At 35.5% G+C, this 14,424-nt stretch overlaps 1 protein-coding gene across 3 annotated transcripts in view; it reads left to right on the forward strand.

Moving 5' to 3' along the window:
- CSMD3 (CUB and Sushi multiple domains 3) overlaps positions 1-14,424 on the forward strand; it is a 1,306,760-nt gene that overhangs the window by 431,939 nt on the left and 860,397 nt on the right. For all 3 annotated transcript variants that reach the window (XM_075550585.1, XM_075550586.1, XM_075550587.1), the window contains exon 6: positions 7,941-8,053. In XM_075550585.1, the coding sequence (XP_075406700.1) occupies positions 7,941-8,053 (113 nt within the window). The remainder of the gene's footprint in view (positions 1-7,940; positions 8,054-14,424) is intronic.

Below are 14,424 nucleotides of genomic sequence, written 5' to 3' on the forward strand. Positions count from 1 at the left end.
AGTTTCCAACTTTGTTCTACTGATGTAGGTATATATCCCTTTATACCTAGGTTAATATAATGTGGGCTCTAGAGATACAGGAAGTATTTTCAAGAATATAGATTTATGTGGACTTCATTCTTCTTTTACAAACGTATTATAATTATTCTGGGTCAGATCTTTACCAAACACTTTTTAGAATTTGCTCTTTTTAAAAAAATCATTCAATTGGGGCTCATACAATTCTTATCACAATCCATACAGACATCTATTTTGTCAAGCACATATGTACATTTGTTGCCATCATCATTCTCAAAACATTTGCCTTCAACTTGAGCCCTTAATATCTGCTGCTCATTTTTCTGCTCCCTCCCCATTGCCCCCTACCTCATGAGCCCTTCATAATACATAAATTATTTTTATTTTGTCATATGTTACACTGTCCGACATCTCCCCTGCCTCTTCTCTGCTGTCCATCCCCCAGGGAGGAGGCTATACATAGATCCTTATAATCAGTTCCTTCCACCCTCCAGGCATCGCCTCTCTCACCACTGGTCCTGAAGGAGTCATCTGTCCTGGATTCCCTGTTTCCAGTTGCTATCTGTACCAATGTACATCCTCTGGTCTAGCCAGATTTGTAAGGTAAAATTGGAGCATGATAGTGGGGGTGGGGGAGAGGAAGCATTTAAGAACTAGAGGAAAGTTATATGTTTCATCATTGCTACCCTGAACCCTGATTTGCTCATCTCCTCCCCACAACCCTTCAGTAAGGGGGTGTCCCATTGGCTATTGATGGGCTTTGAGTCTCCATACTGCCCTCACCCACATTTACAAGATATGATTTTTTTTTGTTCCTTGATGCTTAATACCTGATCCTTCGACAGCTCGTGGTCACACAGGCTTGTGTGTTTTTTCCATGTGGGCTTTGTTGCTTCTAGATGGCCACTTGTTTATCTTCGAGCATTTAAGACTCCAGACACTGTATCTTTTGATAGCCAGGCACTATCAGCTTTCTTCACCACATTTGCTCATGCACACGTTTGTCTTCATTGATCATATCATAAAGGTGGGCAAACATTGATATGATTTTCAGTTCTTTGATGTCTGATAACTGATCCCTTCTACACCTGGTAGTCAGATGTGTGTTTCTTCCATGTGGACTTTGATGCTTCTCAGCTAGATGGCTGCTTGTTTATCTTCAAGGCTTTAAGACCCTACATGCTATACCTTTTGATAGCTGGGCACAGTCAGCTTTCTTCACATTTGCTTATGCACACATTTTCTTCAGCAATTGTGTAGGGAAGGTGTGCATCCTGGAATGCCAATTTAATACAACAACGTGATCCTGCATTGAGTAAGTGATTGAGTGGGGGCCCAATGCCCATCTGCTGCCTTGATATTAAACCTATAAATATATGCACATAGATCTGTTTCCCCACACTATTATATAAATATATTTACATATGTACATTCCAGTGTTTAGACCTCTGTAAATACCCTTTGTCACCAAGTTCTTTCCTCTATTTCCTTTTACTTTCCTCTTGTCCCACTATCATGCTCAGACTTCATTTGGGTTTCAGTAATTTCTCTTCCTTACCTTGCTCTTGCTGAATCTCTACCGGGCCTCTTACACTCTCCTTGCCACTGATTTTGGATCACTTGTTGCTCCCCTGTCCCTGGGTTGGTCAGTACCACATCCTTACCCCAGTCTCCCCCTCTCCCGTGTCCCCCCAGAACCATTGGTCCCATTGTTTTCTCCTCCAGACTATTCATCCAGTCTATCTTATCTAGATAGAGCTGTAGATACAATAATATGCACCAAAAATCAAGCCTTAGCAAGATAGGTGATGAGTGAGAACACAGCGATGACAACAAAAAAGGAAACCAATTACCCATAGAAGAATAAATTAATTAAAAGAAAACAAATTAAAAGAAAGAAAAACCTGTAAATAGATCAAGGTCTGATTTTTGCTCTCTAGGCATGTCCTTCAGTCAGGTCCAATGGGGTGCCATGCTCTGGGCCCAGAGTCTCTCCTTTGTACTCCCTTAGGGACTCCCTGCTCTGCTCCCATGGGTGCTCTGCTGCACGCTTTTAAGGGTTTGCCTCAGTGTCACAGGGTCAGTCTGGGCTAGTACCAGTGAGTCTCAAGTCAGAATTTGCTTTTCTATGGTGGAATGTAACAAAATGAGTTGCTTGGATTTTGATAAGAATGTTAATAAATTTAAACATTAATATGGGAAGAATTGACATATTTACTATATTGTGTTTTCCAATTCATGGACACAGAGTTTTCATCACTTCTTTACCTTATAGTTTTGGATATAAACTATGTGACTAACTTAGAATTATGTATGTGTTCCATTTTATTTCATGCATTTGTAAATTACGTCATGTTTCATTTCCACTTCAACATGTTAATCATTAAATATAGAAATACAAGTGCTTTGGGGTCATATTGATTGCCATATTTCTTCACAAATCATATTACCTATGCTTTTATTTGTCAGCCATTTCTGCTTACTGTGAGATATCCCCCTAAGTCCTCTTGTGGTAGGAAAGAAGGAAGTGGGGACAGAGGAAAGAGGGGAGAAAGAAAATAAGAGTTTTAGGGAGGAAGGAAGGAAAAGAGAAAAGAAGTAAGAGAGGGACAGGAGAAATTTTTAAAAAATGATAAAGAGGAAGAAGAATTGATTACAGATGTGGTGAGTCCATAATGGCAAAGAAATTAGCACATCCTTGGATGAAAATCTAAATATTTTTATCACATTACTCAGTTTGATAATTTTATTTATTTGTTTGTGTAAGATGAACCTATTTGTCAAAAAGCATTCTAAGTCCATTACAATTGTGTTTGTCCTCCTCTTTGCTTGAATCATTCAGACGACTTGGAAGGTATGTTTGAAGGATAAGAAATGTGGAAGATTTAAAAAAAAAGAAATATTCTATATATATTTACACAGGCCATCTCAAGAAATAATGCCAGTGACAATATCCTGTTAAATCCTCCATATATGTTGTTCTTTTTCTTCCCTGCCCCATAACTTCTCCCTCTCAGTTTTACTTTTGTATAACATTTTTCACTACCTGAAAGAAAACATTTATTTATTTTCTAAATTATTCTTCATTTAGTCTTTATAAAATCATTCAGTCATCATCATTCATCATAAGTTGTTACAAAATCAAAGACTTTTTCTGTTTTTCTTACTATTGTTTTCCAACCCCTATCATTTTTGTCACAGTGGTATGTCATTTAGTCCAATTCAACTCTTAGCAACCCAATAGAACAGAGTAGGATTCTCCCTACAGTTTTCTAGACTGCACTCTTTGTGGGAGCAGATTGCCAGGACCATTCTCCCATGGAAGCACTCATATTTTTGACTTCTTAACCTTTCAGTCATCAATCGAGTTCCACCAAGGTTAACCATTAGGCCACTAGGAGTAATGCTTGTCATGAAATACCTGTTGAGTAAATTTACGTATAATTTCTTCATTGTGAGGCAATAATTGTCCTTGAATGTATATTCAAATAAATCCATATTCTTACTATTATAATTGCAGTGCTTTTATATATGATAATACTGAGTTATATTTAAGAATATATATGTAAAGATTTGAGGAAGTAGTTATATAAATTAACTAATTTCATGGAATATTTCTAGGTAGTATATTTTCTTATCTCTCTGTTTCCCTGGATATCTGATAGCATTCTGAAGATGGGATAGTGATATACAGATTCATTTACTAGACTGCTGGAGAAGCCATAAAAATAACCAGATTATAAAACTTGTGCTTAAATAATAAACAAGACCTAATGACCACCATTTGCATAACCTACACAACTTATCTATATTTAAAGAAGGTAATTCCCTTTGGGGGCTGTAGACAAATCTCTATTATAGTGCACTTGCTTTTAAATTCAAAGTCTTAGGTATTCTGAGGTTTACTTTATGTTCTGAGGAGTAGATACTACCAGGAAGAGTCTCTCAGCTCTAGTCTCTAAACTGTTATCATTCGTTCTACCTCTTGCATCTGCAGTCAGTCCTAATTAATTCAGTCTCAATTTCCTGAATCCCCAACACTTAATTCAAGTTGCAAACCGCACTTACGTAGTAGCAATTATTATAATTTATATACTACATCTTTCATCATGATGCAGATGGAAAGTTTATAATTTTTGTTGTACATTTTATCTATTCTCCTTTATAACTCTCCTAATGTTCTAAGGGGATTACATTTTATTTCTTGGTTCTTCTAAGGGATACTCTCAAAGTCTGTTGCAGTATATTTTCAGTATATTACACTTATCCATGGACCACAGGCTAATTACATTTACGTATGTGTGAAGCTTATGAAAAATAATATAAACTTACTCTAATTGGTATTTATGCTAAGCAAATAAGGGGCTTTTGTAATTAATATTCTAGAATGACTCATCATAGACTATTTAAAATACAACTAAATATTGCAATCAAATTCAAACAATTTTTCTAAATTCTAAATTGTTTGAAGGAAACCAACCAAACCTCAAAAGTAAACCTAGTCTCCATGGTTCCTGAAACTAATGAAAGAAAGTTTTAAGGTAAATCTTAAAATTATTGTTGTACACTAGTTTTTATGTACTACATGCACATAGGAAAATGCCAGCACACTGGACCAATAAACACAAACATTCCATGAGAAAAGTTTAGGAACCCCAAACCAAGGAATGTAATGGTGAGAGTAGAACCCGACTTGTTTATGTTGGAAATTAAATGATCAACTATCTGTCAAAAGCACATTGTATGCACAAGTGACAAAAATGAATTAGAGCCCAGGGTCAGACTCAGTGTGAAGACATGGTCCTCACTAAGAGTAAAAGCTAGCATGGCTGACTGCTACGCACTGAGAAAATCACTGTAATCACTCTTTCTTATGTGTGCGGGCACACACACACACACACACACACACACGCACACAGTAATACATCCGGTATGCATTTGTCTTCCTTTCTTCAGGAAAGCTTCATAGAATGGTAAAGACATGTTACATATTTATTATTTGAAAACTTAGTTTTAAAATGTCACTTCGTTATACTCTTGCTTTTGAAGATATTCTACCTAGGTCTATCATATAATTAGATTATAATAAAATATATTTCTTTGATATACAAGCTTGTTACTTACTGAATTTCCCAGTATACAATACATACCATATATATTGGAATAATTTATAAAATATAAAATTATTGATTGGATATTTAATGCTTTCTTCTTTTGAAAAATATGAAACATGCATATTGATATTTAATATCTTTTATATTAGTACAGTTTTGTGTAAATAAGACGTGTCCAGAAGACTCCAAATAAATTGATGACTAATGTGTTTTCAAAATCTTAAATTTAAATAATTAGCTATATGAATACATTATTTTATTCATTAAGGAAGTGAGAAACAGTGCTGGGAGTCTCTATAGTAGTGGTCTCAACCTATGGGTCACAACCCCTTTGGTGATTAAATGACCCTTTCTCTGGGATCACCCATTACATAACAGTAGCAAAGTTATGAAGTAGGAATAAAAGTAACTTTATGGTTGGGGGTCACGACAACATGAGGAAATGTATTAAAGGGTCGGGCACTAGGAAGGTTGAGAACCACTGCTCTAAAGCATTGTAGGGCAAGAACGTTATTTCATCATTTCATGGTGATTGAAATCTCATACGTAATTTCAAAATCTTGACACTGTCTTACTTTTAGAGAGATTACAAAATGATATTATAATGACTACATATATGGGGTCTAAATATATATTTCTAAGACAAAACTGTGTTCTGCCTATGCATGAGTGCTGGCTCTTTAGGTGTTTAGAAATCATCTTATAAAATATAATTATGACAATGTCTATTAGTATGAAATTACATAAAATAGTTTCTTATGAATTTAATAAGCGTGACCAAAGGATTATTCTGTTGGCAAAGTATAGTGAGTAGGTCATAGACTGTCTGAAGAGGGAACATATTTGCCTTGGAAATGTGATAGGCTTGGCTGTATAGAGAAGTCTATCCAGTGATGTTTGCGCATGTGTTGCATGTGGAGTGATGCATTTGTAGTTCAATCCGGGCACTCTCAGGGTCTAAGGAGCCGATGTTAAACGGAGGTTTCTCTTGACTCTCAGAACTTCAGGGACAGGTAGGTCCAAGGCTGACAGGAAAATCACGTGATACAAGAATCCAAGGTCAGAGGTCAGAGTTATGATCAGAAACGCAAATGAATTCAAGATTAGCAGGTCATGTGGCAGGTTGCCAATCGCTCCCAGCACAGTCAAGCAATATGGCAGGCTCTCGCCCAAAGAACTAGAGATCAATAAGCCAGATGCATGATTCAGATTCAGCAAAAAAGAAAACAAATTTGTCTATAGCATCCACTTATATAAAAAGTAGGTTACACCTTTGAAAAAATGTTTAAATCACCTCAGGGCTGTGATCTTAATAAAGAGCTTACATCCCACCCTAATCTCACAGCTGATTGACTACTCACACCAGATCCCATTATGGAGTTGATTACATAACTGCACTAGGCAACATCATGATAGCTGGAGAAGAGTTTGAACTTGTCAAAGATTTTGTCTTACTTGGATCCATGATCAGTGCTCATGGGAGCAACCGGCAAAAGATCAAAAGACGTTGTGGATGAGGTGTTTGCTGCACAAGACCCACTTAGGGTATTGAAAAGCAAGGATATCACTTTGAGGACTAACACGCACCTGAAACAACCCATGATATTGTCAATCGCTTCCTATACATGTGAGAGTAGGATATTCAATAAAAATATGGAACAAGAATGGATGCATTCTAATGGGGGTGCTGCTGGGAAATGCTACCAGTATCATCGACTGCTAAAAGGATGAACAAATTTGTCTTGGGAGAAGTATGTGCCCCTTAGATGGCAACAGATTGTGTTACAGGTTTTGGTCATCTTGTTAGGAGAGGCCAGTCCCAGGAGACAGACATTATGCTTGACAAAGTGTAGAGGCAATGGAAATCAGGAGGGCCCTCGCTGAGATGGATGGACACCATGGCTACAGCAATGGGCTCAAGCACAGGAACAATTGTGAGGATGGCGCAGGACCGGGCAGTGTTTAGTTAGGTTACGCATAGGATCACTACTGGTTGGAACCAACTTGTTGGCATCTAACAACATCAACTACAACATTGTATTAGAGCTAATCATTGGGTATTAGAAGGTTTTAACTGCCAAACCCTTTAGAATCCCAATCTAGCCAGGTGTCACATAGTGAGTCTTCATCTCCCATAACTTAGATCTGTTCCCAGGAGAAAATATTCCCTGAAAACATCCTTTTGTTGTATAAGGTAGAGGAACAGAGCAGAAGGATACAGGGCTCAGGGATGTGTGCTGACACGGTGGCTGCACAATGGTTCAAACATCGTAAGGGTTTTGAGGATGGTGCAGGGCTGGGCGCCATTTGCCTTTCGTTACGGCACGTTGCTAAAGTGCAGCTCACAACCACAATATGAGACATAATAGAACAGTTATTAATACAACATAAAAACATAAGGTATATATCAGGATAGAAGAGAACAGCTGCAATTTATTCTTACACAGAAAAAGGGAATCAACATTTTATCTCCTCAGAAGACTTTCTTTGGTAAAACTGTACTGTTACAGGCCTGGGGAGCACAATGACCAGTCACATCAACTCTGCATCGATGGTACTTATTGTAACCAATACTATAAATTTGAGTATAAGATAAATCATCTGCAGTTTTCCACTTGATTTTATTGTGGTATGCAACTTGGTTGGGAAAGCCTGCTTCTTGAATTGTACCCTTTTATGATTTGCCGTAAAATAGTTGTATCATTTGTATTTAAAGAGTTTGGGTAGATACTTTTTTGGTTAAATTAAGTGATAACAATTAAAGCTGAAAGAGTTTTAAATTGTCTTTGTTTGTCTGTCATGATTCAGGTTATCTGGCATGAATATACCACCGCCAATTATCAGCAACAAAAACTGGCTCCGACTCCACTTTGTTACAGACAGCAATCACCGCTACCGTGGCTTTAATGCACCATATCAAGGTATATTTAAGAAATATTTCTTCCTTTTCTGATGTGTAAAATCATTTTGGTAAACATAGTGACCTTTGACACCCTTAATATTCCTAACTTTTAAAATGATCCTTCTCACTGAGGCAATACTCTGATCACAATTAAATTAAATCATAAAATTAGTTGAAATTTATAGCACAATGTTCAAAATGAAAATATTATGATTTTTAAAATGCATTGTTTTGCAGATGTAATATTTTACTTTAATCAAGCACTTCAGTGATTGGACTTGGTACCTCCAGCTGTACCATAAAATGTGGCAGAAACAGCTGCAGTGCAAATAGGCTCTTCATAAACTGATTCCTATTTCTAAACACATTTTAAATAAGTAGGTTATTCTATTTTATGCATGGACTTGACAAACTCTTATTTGGGACAATATTTTTCTGAAGATGGAGTTCTATCTTATTTCTACCGTATTCTGTAATATATGGGTTTCAGCATATTTGGTCCTCAAACTACGTATGTAAATAATTTATTCCATTATACCACTGAATCAGCTAACGTTCATGAAATAATAAGGATTTGCAGTGAGATTTCACCCCGCCCCATTGATCTGTTCTTAGTTTGTTTTCAGTGCTTTTTACTTGTAGCCTTCAGCCTTAGACATCCTGCAAATTAAATGTGATGTCAGGCAGCTTATATTTACTCTCTAACAATTTAATAAACTACATATTGTCTCATATAAATACAGTTTCCATCATTAATTTTTAGTTTCTAAATCAGTAACCTCTTGCAGTTGCCCTAGCAGTAAGATTTCCTTAAAAAGGGTAACTTCTTTATCCATATGTAATTTCACATTCATGATAGAACATTAGGTACTGGTATAGTAAAAATATCTCAGGTAATAATGTATAAGCTAAAAAATTTAGGCAGGCAATATTCATCGATGAAAATCTATAATAATTTATACTTTAATTTAGTTAGTGGCTGTGTAAATATGAGTGAATTCTCTTTTTTAAACTACACAGATTATTGACATATCATGTGATAAAATAAATCCCCCTTATAAAACCTAGGTATTTATAAATTATTTTGAAGTAAATATTTTTTTAAAAAAATTCATAACCATGCTTATGTTTTTCTTAAATAACTTTATGGTGATATGATTTTTGCCATTTTAATTCAGTGCCAATATTCAATGTGAAATAATATTTATGTCCAGTCTCCAATTTCTAATTCTGAAATTAAAGGGCACTTCCATAATAAATGGATTTTATATTTAAAAGGAAATACTTGACATGGAGCCTCTTAATGCCTGAGTTTCCTTGTGGAGTTTTCTGATTTCATGCCTCCACAAAGTTAAGGCTGAGGGCATGACACAAATTCAAAATACAAGCCTTTTAGAATCATGGGATGTTGACCTATCCTAATAGATTTGAGGAATCTTTTAGACATAAAGTTCCCAGTAATTATCAGAAGAGAAATAAGTAAAAAAATATATCTCCTCTTAAAAATGTTAAGTGGTACTTGATTTGCTTTATATAGTATAGCTTCATGAGTCTAGTGTTTTTGGATAATTTGCATTTAAGACAATGGAACAAAAGTGTATTTTGTTTATTTAATTCTTGTTTCCAATATTCTACCATTAGTCTTACAAGGACTTCTATACTATTTCTAAGATTCAATTTGATTTTCCAGCATTACCTAGCCAATCTTAGCACTAAAAAAAAAAAGAAAGAAATAGCATTTCAAGGAATCACTGTAGTAAAACAGAGAGTAAGTTCTTTATTGGATGCAACATTTTTTAGTAAGAATATCAGCTCAAAAAATATAATTGACAGTATAGTCTACATTTACATGAGAGTGAAAATTAATGATACTATGAGACTGGGACCTATTATTTAATGGCAGTATTAAAGAAATGCTTTATTATATAAAAATATGCCTTATGTCCTCTTCTCTTAAAAGGTTTCCTGTTGCAAGTTTGATGGTTGTCATTGTATTATCTCCAAACAACACTTTATCTATACAATATAAAATCAATTGTAGAAGTAATTTTTGAAACTCTAATCCAATGAAAACATTTGGATAGAAAAAAATAACAAGAGCTAATTAAAATGTCTAGAGAGTTCACATTGTAACTTGCTGAAATGCTTGCTCTACTCTGACATGGAAACCTGTGTTTTATAATGTTCTATGCTGCTCTTTCATTTGATGATATCTGAATTAAAACCAATTCGACAAAGAAAAGGTTGTGATAAATAATATATAAAATCCTAATCCAAGTCTACATGTATTTCTTCCTAACCATTCAAACATGTATTGAATACTCATAATTATTATTGATTTACCTAATATTTTAATGTAGTAATGGAGCACCAGATTATCAAAGATTGCTGTTTTTGACATAGCATATCTATTTCCTTTCTGTCTTCAGTAAAATAGCATGAAGGTGGACTCCAGCCAACAAAATATTTCAGTGAATGATTTCAGTTAGTTTTCAATAGTTTGGTCCATATTTGATGGAATAGATACATAGATACTCCCTGGTGTGATTTACCAAATGCAAAAATTATTCAGATATATCATAAATTAGCTCCCTTACTTGTTTACATATTATAATTTTAAGTAAAGTTAAGTAGAAATTGATGATGGAAAGTGGATAAGAAACAATTCTATTTTCAACTCACAAATATCAAGAAAAATTTGGATGTAAATAAAATCCTGTTCATATGGTAAGCAATTCTCTTCTCTCAGGTACCACATGAAATATGTCCACCCAAACCCAAACCCATTGCCGTTGAGTTGAATTCCAATTCATAGCCCCTCTTTAGGATAGAGTGACATTTCCCCAGAGGGTGCAGGAGACTGTAAATCTTTAAAGAGACAGACCACCACGTATTTCTCACATGAAGCTATTAGTGGGTTTGAATCATGTACCGTCTGTTAGCAAGCAAGCACTTCTCTTAATCACTGAGCCTCCAACATCCCAAATATGTTCATATCTACAAAGAGGAGCAAACACAACTCATTTCCCTCCATTTCCTTTTTATGATCATCTGTCATTTAAAACTATAGTATCATCTCTTTTTTTAATAAATGATTCCTCCTTACATCAACTCTTCACCAAAGAAAATCATTCCAATGTGGTTTTTCTGTCTTTGCTTTTTAATATTATTTTTACATTTAAAATTCATTAGATCTCTTCTGAAAAGAGTTTTAAGTGTGCTGCTTGTCACATGAAATACATGTTTTTAAAACCACGTACCTTGAAAGTCCTTTTATATATTATAAAATTCTTCGTAGTATCACTTGATCTCTAGGATCATCTTCTATCCATTTAAAATCAGGAGGGGATGTTGAAGTGAGACTCCATTGTCTAATACAGACTACTTTAGCTCAGGAAGGTATTTTTAAGACATTATTTTAAATCTATATGGTTCAACCGTTTAAATAGGAAATGGTATGAATACATTTTTTATTTTAACTGACCATGCATTCCAAACATTTGTAATGTCTAATCATGGATGTTGTAACTTTCCATGCAATTGTGCATGACATGTAAAGTTATGAATTGCAGTGTTTCATAATTCCACATATCTAGCTATATGACTCTTCTCATATTCTAGTTATTAAAACACATTGCTTTGAATTGGTCCCTTTTCACAGAAACCTTATAACCTAGCATACAGCATTCATATGTCCTGCAAGGCTATCATCTTTACAGAAGCACACTGCTACATCTTCCTTCCAAATGATAACTGGTTGACTCCAATTGCCTAAATGCCAATAGACGTTTAGGCTAGCTACTGAACCCTTAACGACTATATCACTAGGACTCCCTATAGTCTGGAAACCTAAAACTAAACTTCCTGCCACCAAGGTGATTCTGACTCAAGCAATCCAACAGGACAGAGTGGAACTGCCTCTGTGGGTTCAGAGGAAGTAATCACCTGGGAAGCAGAAAACGTTGTCTCTCTTCCACAGAGTCGGCTGTGGTTTCGAAATGCATAACCTGCTCTACCACCAGAAATCTCTGTAGATTTTTCCGTGCTTTGATTTTTTCCTGTTTTTCTTCCATAATTTTATTGTGTGTGATTCATCTTATTCAGGTAAATATTTTATAAACTAATTTTTAATGTAATAAGAGCTTATCAAGAGTAATGAATGTATCATAATAGATTAATAAAACATTTATTACAGGTTCTCAAATAATGGCATGATTTTTGATCAACTGGACATTTCTCTTATAGAGAAACGTTCTTAATGTTGAAAATGCCCAGCAACAGATTTCAGGTACAGAGTTCTTGGCAGATTAGACATATACTCATTAAAATTTTGAAAGTAATGATTCTTTTTTCATTCTCGTATTTGGAACTTGGTTGGAAGTGCACACAGAAAAGTATTGACAAAAGATTAAAATGTTTTGGGTTAGACAGAATGATAATTTGAACCAATTGGATTCAGGTCAGAAAATACAGATTTAGTAATCAAAATAATAATTGCTGAATTCTCCAAATCTTCATTTCCCATCAGCAAAAATAGGCATATAAGCAGATATATTTTTGTCTGAGCAAAAGGTGTTCAGATCTTAAAGAAGTGAAGAAACTTCAAGGCAAAGGGCTTGTCAATATGAATAAGACAGCACATAGTTCAAAAACCAAGGAAATATCTTAAATACTGTGCATAACATAACATTTGAGTCAGTGTCACCTATGAGATAAAATGAAAAAAATCTATTTATCATTTTCAGTATCACAAAGGATTTCAATGTTTCTCAAAAATTATAAAATATTTCTGGTGTTGTGATATAGTTAAATTTTTAGAGGCTTGTGAATTCCTTAAAGCAATATCATCTAACTTTAGAAGTTTATCATCTCTGCATAGGTGCTTATTCTACTCAAATTCCCTCTTTTATACAAAGCAATAGCTAAGGCATGTTCTTCGCATTGTCTTCAATTTGTAAGTTCTTACTAACCATAACATTTTGTGAAACTCTATTAACTGCGGATTACCTATTAATATGAAAAGGGATCTGTGTTAGTCTGGGTTGACTATAGAAACAAATTCATAGACACTCATGCGTGTAAAAGAGAACTTTATATCAACAAACAATTGTACATTAAGAAAACATCCCACCTCAGTTTAGTTCAAGTCCATAAGTCCGATATTACCATATATGTTGTTACTAGTTCATAAATTCCTCTTCAGCCATGGGGTGCAAAGATCATAGGCCATGGGGTGGAAAGTCTTGTGGATCCAGATCCAGTGGTGGTGGAAGTGTCTCAGTGCTGGTGTAGGTCTCTACGTGGCTTCTCCAGCTCCAGGCCTCTGTCTCCATCAGTGTGTCTCCATGTGGCTTGTTAACAGGAATGCCAAGCAGAGAATGTGTCCCACCTCCAAGGAGGAAGATCCAAGTTCCCAGAATCCTCAGGGAAGGCTATGTCCTCACAGAGGCATTATTGACTACGGCTTGATTGACAGGCTAGACTCCACTCCTTTGCTAATTGACATGAGATTATGTAACTACCACAGGAGCTACTTGAACCAATAGGCCTTAATCTCTATACATAATATTGCTGTCAAAACTAATATCTGGATGTGAATTTTTAACATGAAATTTCCTATCAGAGTTGTGCAAGAACTCTCACAAAGCAGAATAAGTGATCTAAAGAACTCATTGGTCTGCTCTAGGTCAAAATTAATAGCAACAAGAAATTTGAATGCTCAAAAATTTTAAAACAACCCAGGTAGTAGTTAGTGAAACAGTTACACATATCAAAGAAATGCATGTAATTGCATTCAAGTGACTTTTTACTCATCATTTGCCTTTTTAGAGTATATCAGTCTGTGTTTACTATCTCATCTCAAAATTCAAATATAATTTATAGGGACTCATTTACTACCTTCAACAGAACAAATACAAGACATCATTCAGATGCAGGGCACCACTGGCAGGAGGCCACAATGGCCTTCAAAGATTTACAGAAACATAGCTACTGACAAGAAACATAGCATATAAGGAAATTGTCATTAAAAACATGACTAGCAGCAGATCAATACATCAAGGTTTCAGGTGGGACTAGAGGAGCAGGCTTGCTGGGAATAAGTGTATTAGGTCAGAGGGGCTTCCAAGATTGGTTCAGGCCTTCCAACTAAGGCAGTAACGCTGTGACTCATCATCTTGTAGACCCTAGTACCGCAAGTTCCATCGAGGGCCCAACCAGGAAAGTGTGTTAGGGCTAGACTGCCCCTCCAGCACTGGGTCCAGGAGTGGTAGCAATCCACTTACTAAGTACTCTCTGCCCATTGCTGGTTAATTGACAGAAAGAATTATGTGGAGACTCAGAAATGAATTTGGGGTTATCACTGTAAACTTTGGCCATCCACAAACCTAG

This window comes from Tenrec ecaudatus, chromosome 5 (genome assembly GCF_050624435.1).
Source record: "Tenrec ecaudatus isolate mTenEca1 chromosome 5, mTenEca1.hap1, whole genome shotgun sequence".
NCBI lineage: Eukaryota > Metazoa > Chordata > Mammalia > Afrosoricida > Tenrecidae > Tenrec > Tenrec ecaudatus.